The sequence below is a fragment of the Gracilinanus agilis genome, chromosome 2, assembly GCF_016433145.1.
Source record: "Gracilinanus agilis isolate LMUSP501 chromosome 2, AgileGrace, whole genome shotgun sequence".
In the NCBI taxonomy this organism is placed as follows: domain Eukaryota; kingdom Metazoa; phylum Chordata; class Mammalia; order Didelphimorphia; family Didelphidae; genus Gracilinanus; species Gracilinanus agilis.
In genome coordinates this window covers 464,020,961-464,026,960 of record NC_058131.1, presented here as the reverse complement: position 1 = coordinate 464,026,960, position 6,000 = coordinate 464,020,961, and the positions used below count along the sequence as shown (strand labels likewise).

The 6,000-nt window shown below is 36.6% G+C and overlaps 1 protein-coding gene across 1 annotated transcript in view; it reads right to left on the bottom strand.

Moving 5' to 3' along the window:
• Nucleotides 1-4,544: 4,544 nt before the first annotated feature.
• The window catches only part of PPP2R5E (protein phosphatase 2 regulatory subunit B'epsilon), a 175,191-nt gene continuing 173,735 nt past the window's right edge, over nt 4,545-6,000 (bottom strand). Inside the window, exon 14 of the mRNA XM_044664860.1 lies at nt 4,545-5,920. Coding sequence (XP_044520795.1) covers nt 5,821-5,920 — 100 coding nt within the window. The 3' untranslated portion in view covers nt 4,545-5,820. The remainder of the gene's footprint in view (nt 5,921-6,000) is intronic.

Genomic DNA, 6,000 nt, shown 5'->3' with positions numbered 1-6,000 from the left:
GCTACACCCTGATGTCAAGTCCCAGCCTCATGTGGAAGAAATCAAGTCATTTTTCAGTAGACTTTTAAATAGAAGTTTATTTACCCAACAGAATACTTCTCCTTCAGACACACTATATATATAGAAGTAACTGAAAGTACAGGAAATAAGTGGCAGAAAGGTGGGATTTGAGTCCAATTCCTCTGACTCCAGATCCAGCACTTTTTACCATACTATGCTGATTTTCTTGAATTATCTTGCCCTTATGTAAAGTTTCTCCTCTTAAATTATTATGGGAAATTTTTTAAACTTTAAAAAAATCAATTACTATGAGCTCTTGTCTTTGAACTTTACAAATAGCATCATCTGAAAACTAGCAAATACTCCATAGTTTAGAATTGAACCTAAAATAACTTCCTGTTAAGGGTTTTCTCCTCCCAGATAATAGATTGAAAGAAGATACAAACGTATGAAATAGCATTAATTCTAAGAAGCCTCCGGGAGCTTGAGGTACAATTCGAAATTGGCCATGGCAGTCAAGTTCACCCTAAACTGGGAGAGACTGGAAAGGGAACCCTTCTTACAAATATTTTCTCCTTTGATCCTCATATAAGCATGCATTAAGCACCCCTAACTGAATGTGTCAGGCACTGTGCTGAGCCCTTTGTACAGAAATTATCTCATCTGATTCTCACATGAGCATACATTAAGCACCAACTATGTACCAGTCTGAGGGTTATTAGAAATACTTTCTCATTTGATCCTCATATGGATCATACCTACTATCTAAATATGCCAGGAATCGTGCTTAGCACTTTTGACACATATTAGATCCCCTAAGAGCTTGCATGAAGCTTCAACTGTTATCTCATTTGATCCTCAGCATATCCCTGTGAGATGGGTGTTATTCTTACTCCCCCCTCTCCCCACTTTACAAGTGAGGAAACTGAGGCAAAGGGAGGCCTGTGTGCCTCCTCTCTTGCCTGGTCACAAAGCTAAAAAGTGTCTGAGGCGGGGACTTGAACTCATGACTCCAGGCCTCGAGCTCTATTCCATCCTGGCGTCACCAGTTGCCACCAAGAAGCAAAAGTGAGAAGACACCCCAGCGCGCTTGCCTTCCTCAAGGAGGTCCTCCTCTCCAGAACCACCATCTTGCGGGAACCACCACATCTCATCATCCAGCCACCAGAAGACGGTAGAACGGCACCCCTCCCCCACTCCTTCCCGCCCCCGCCGCCCACGGGTCACCCGGGAACAAAACCAGCTGAGCGGTAGGAAACTCGTCATTGCTTCTTTATTTCGATGCACCCGCAGTACAGAGCCCTCCGCACACGCGTGAAAGGAGGTTACATTGATATTTGGGAGCACCAGTCATTTTGTCCTTGTGACCAACTTAAAGAAAGTAAATCGCTTCCGTCCAATGCCGTTTTGGTATCCCACGGGGTTAAACACTCAGCTTGCCCTTGGCTGTCAGTCTCAGGAGGAAGTAGCAGATAGGCTTGAGCCAGAGCTGAAAGATTGTTCTGTGGCATTTTCTTCTAACACTTGATGAGAAACAGAAGATTTTCGCTGCCTGGTCAGGCCAGTCTCTATTTTTCATATGCAACTTTTCATATCAAAAAAAAAAAAAAAAAAAAGGTTTCATTTTATTTCTACCCACAAATAGATGAAGTTATAAAAAAAAAAAAAAAAAAAAAAAAGCTAATGGACCATAGCATTTCTAAGGGGGAAAATGAACTTTTGCTGCCCTCTCCTGCTGAAACAATGAAATACTAACATACCAAAAGATAAAGCTAATGCTAAATCCTTTAACCAAAGCGTGAACATGTCATTCTTTATATACTACAATCAAAAATAGGACAACAAGAAATTTATTGATATATTTATATTTGAAAACTCCTCATTGGTACATGAGGTTTGGATTACAACTTATTTACAGTAAGCAATCAAAAAAAAAGGAAACCTATATTCATACAAATCATGATATAGGATGTTTGTTAGGGAACAAATAATTGCTTCTTCAATGGACAAAGAAGCAGCCTTGTGAATTGACCTTCTATTAAATCGAAATTTGCTCAATTTTGCCTCCACGATGCACAGTCCTTTTAGACTTTCAAAACTAAATATTGAGGAATATAAAATTCGTTGCCAATACCTACTAGAAAAATCCTTTGTGGCTCACTTCCTATCTCCATTAGGAGAACTGGTTGAACCAGAATATAAAAATAAAAATATCCATGTGCAAATAAAACATCATTTGATCATGTCTAGCCATCACCTTCTTTTTGTTATCAGGTGACTGTCACTTTGTGATGACATTGGTAATAGCATTGAAAGAGAGATAACTCCACTTTCTGGGTCAAGTCAGTGTACCCAATTTGTAAAATAAAGAGAAAAAAAAAACAATCTGAACCAAACATGTTTTTACATGCTAATAAACATCCATACATCTTCCCTTGGCCCTATCCCACCCCCCACAAAAAAATAAAAAAGCTTTTAAAGCTCTAAATATACTTTTTTTTTTTTTCTTTCCATAGTATGATTGAGCCTGCTCTATACTCAACAGGTAGAGCAGGTGCAAATGCAAGCAATTCCTGGCTCTGCACCCTGGACTGATTCCACATATAGAAGGAGGTACAAAATAAATTAAACCCTTCTATTTATGCAAACAAGTCCAAGAGAAACTGAGTGTAACCCTGCTTGTGAGTATCCAGCGGCATTGAGTAGTTTTAATTCATTTTTTAAATTTTATTTTTTACAAAAAAAAAAAAAAAGAAAACAAAAAAAAAAACAACCCAATCAAATATTTGGGAGACAAAAAAAAAAAAAAAAAAAAAAGACTGACTGGAAAACAACTGGGGAAAATGCAAGATGTGAAAAGGAATGCATGCTTGACTTAAAAGTGTGAGATGGAAATATTCATGGGGATGGTTTTTTATGCCCACAACCTAATGCCTTTATATCTAGACCACAGTCCTCTTCTGAAGACACTCAACCCTCACCCTGAAACCAATATGGTAGGAACAAGGGAGCGAGTGCCCACTTGCTAACTATGATATTTGCTCTTTAAAAAATATATTTATATATAGTTCTGGAAATTATGAAGCAAACAAAAGTATGAGATGCGTTCATCACAACTGAGTTGCAGCAAAGATCAGGATTATGGGAAGGGACGAGGAGGGCTGCTGCAAATGCAGCAAGTACATCCTTAAGTATGTCACATAGTGCAACAGTCGGTTACCTCAGTTATTCTGTGTCACTGGACACAACATGACAAATGTCACATTGTCTCAGTTAAAAAAAAAAAAAAAAGCAAAAAGATAGTGTTTCTTCTCAGAAATTGCCCTAGGAGTCTTAGACATACTGCCACTTAAAGGCGGCATGTTAATGTGACTAACTCTTCACATATGTCTAAAATTCAGCTCCATGTTTCTCAGTTTGGGTGATCAACCTATAAAGTTGACACTGAGAATAATCTGTATAAAGTCATCACCTAAGGTGCAAGAAAAAAAGGTTCCTTGCCTTTTAAAATTTCAAATGACTGCATTTCATTTCATTAGGCAGAGATATTTGTTCAATCATCCATGAATTTAATGTCCTCAGTCTTCAAAGGCATGTTAACTGCAAATATAAGATTATACTACCAAAAATAACCCTAATGCATAGTAGAAATCAAAGGCTATTCAAAATCCAGGGGGCTAAAGGAGATGGTTTGTTACATATTTATTTTTATCTTTAGTATTTGAGCTTGCACCTTTTCTCCAGTATTTTAAAAGAAGTGTGATCTTTGGCAGCCTCTGCCAAGTTTCTCTCAATCTCCCATCAATTTCTTGTTTAAAAAAACATCTTTAGTATTCCATTTAACCATGTTATTTTTGGTGTTGCATATGACTAGTTTACTGATATTTCATTTTCAGAATTAACACTGTCATGTTTTTACAAAGTTGCTGAGATGACTATATTCATATGTAGCTGACTTATGTATAAACTATGACCGATAATCCTGAATCATTTAACCTGGGGGTCGGGAGGACAGGGTCAGTCTGATCCTTCCCCACTTCCCCAACTCCTTTTTTTCCCTTTTTTTTTTCCTTTTTTTCTTTTTTGTGGCTTGGAAACAAGAAAACTATCTTCTACTACATACTTAAATGGAGGAAAATATACATGCCCATATTTATACTCTGTTCCTATCAAAGGGCAACAGTTTCATGTGCTCATGTTTTTAACTATCACAATTAGATGCATGAACACAGAATCTGCTCTATACCATAAATACTGTTGGGACCAATTAATTAGAATTATCAGCTCACTGTTGTTATATTGGTAACAGATCAAAAGTGTCCTGGGGAAAAAATCCTGCGTTACATACCTTTTGGTATATAATAATGTCATCGCATTAGCTAAATGTATACTGTATACAAATCTTATTAGCATTTTACCTACCAAAGATGTACGGTTCCACTTTTTTAATACAAAGGAGATAGCCAATAATGTATACTTGTGATACAGCCCTCAGTTTTTTGTTATTTTTCCTTAAACAATTTGGTCACAATGCACCTTTGATATAAAAGCATTTTTAAACTTTATTATTAATACTCAGGACATAAGGAATTTCCAGATTTTTTTTTTCAGTAGCATTTGTAGAACCACTTTTGGTAACAAATACAGTAGTTAGGAATAAGCATCTGATTCAGAATGCATAATAATGTTATCCTGAATCCTTTCCAGCTAAAAACAGGGCTGGCGCTGGGATGAGAAATTCAACTAGAGTCTACAAAAACACTGTAACATTTTTCCAGAGGCTACATCCTCTTTTGCTGGAATACTTTATAAATACATATTAAAAAGTAAGGCAACAACTCCAAACAGTCCAAACTGTTTGCTCAACTCTTTTCCCAATTAGATCTGTAATCCCTGGAGATCAATTTCACGGTTGTACTGTTTAGTGTTTGTCTTTATTATTTCAAAGTGGTCCAAAAAGATGTATTTCAGCCATTTCTAAAATGGCTCTGGTATATGTGTTCAATGATGCACATAACTAATACTGATTAGGTACTGAAGTCTGTGATGTACCAGTGCCTGTTTTCAAAAGGATTCAAGACATTGATTTGGATCCATCATAAACTGATGCATGAATCCAAAATTCCCTTCCCTACCATGTTTATCACCTCTCTATATTTTACTCCTGATGTGAAAACTGAAGGAGTATGAGGACTAGCCTGGTTACTGGAAAGATGCTCGCTCACACCAGTAAACAAAACCTTAGCAGGGACCTGTGTATTCACGGGCCCTGTTCTTTGTGGACATTCAACTTATGAAGATGTGCAAAAGGAAAAGATGTCAAATTACAGTAAAGTTATCCAGAGAAGGAGGATGTTACACAAACTTATAAGGAAATGACAGTCTTTTTTTTTTTCCTTTTACTATAAATACATTTAACAATTTAGCAGAAAGACAAGCTAAATTTAAGATTGTTCACATTTGAAAATTGTATCATACTCTCTGCTAATGATAAATAAGGAACTCCTGACAATGGAATTTTAACATAGCAATTTTATCAACAGATCTCTGAAGACTGCTTTTAAAGTAGGGTTAGAACAATGATTATGTTTGCAAAGTTCTGAGAAGTCCATCTACTGTCCAAACTTTGGATTTAAGTCCTTATTTTTTTTCCTTTACTTAGAGACAGGTATATACAGTGCTGTTGTAATAATGAAACAAATGTGAAATCTACTGTAAAGTTGCACAATACAGAAAACTGTTGCTCCATCTTCTACTACATAAATGTGTGACTCCACAGGTTAATAATGCTGTTGTCAATTTTTTTTTTTTTTGCTGTTGTTAAGTTGGAATTATTCCATCACGTCTAAGACCTCTCTTTAACTCCAGGTCCTCCAGTTTTTTCCACAATTCTTCACGTTCTTTTTCTTTCTTTTTCTCACTAGTGGAAGAAACAGAACTCGGTGTAAACAGTGGAGAAGGTTAAAGAGACTAGAAACCCCTACCCACTACACAGTCATT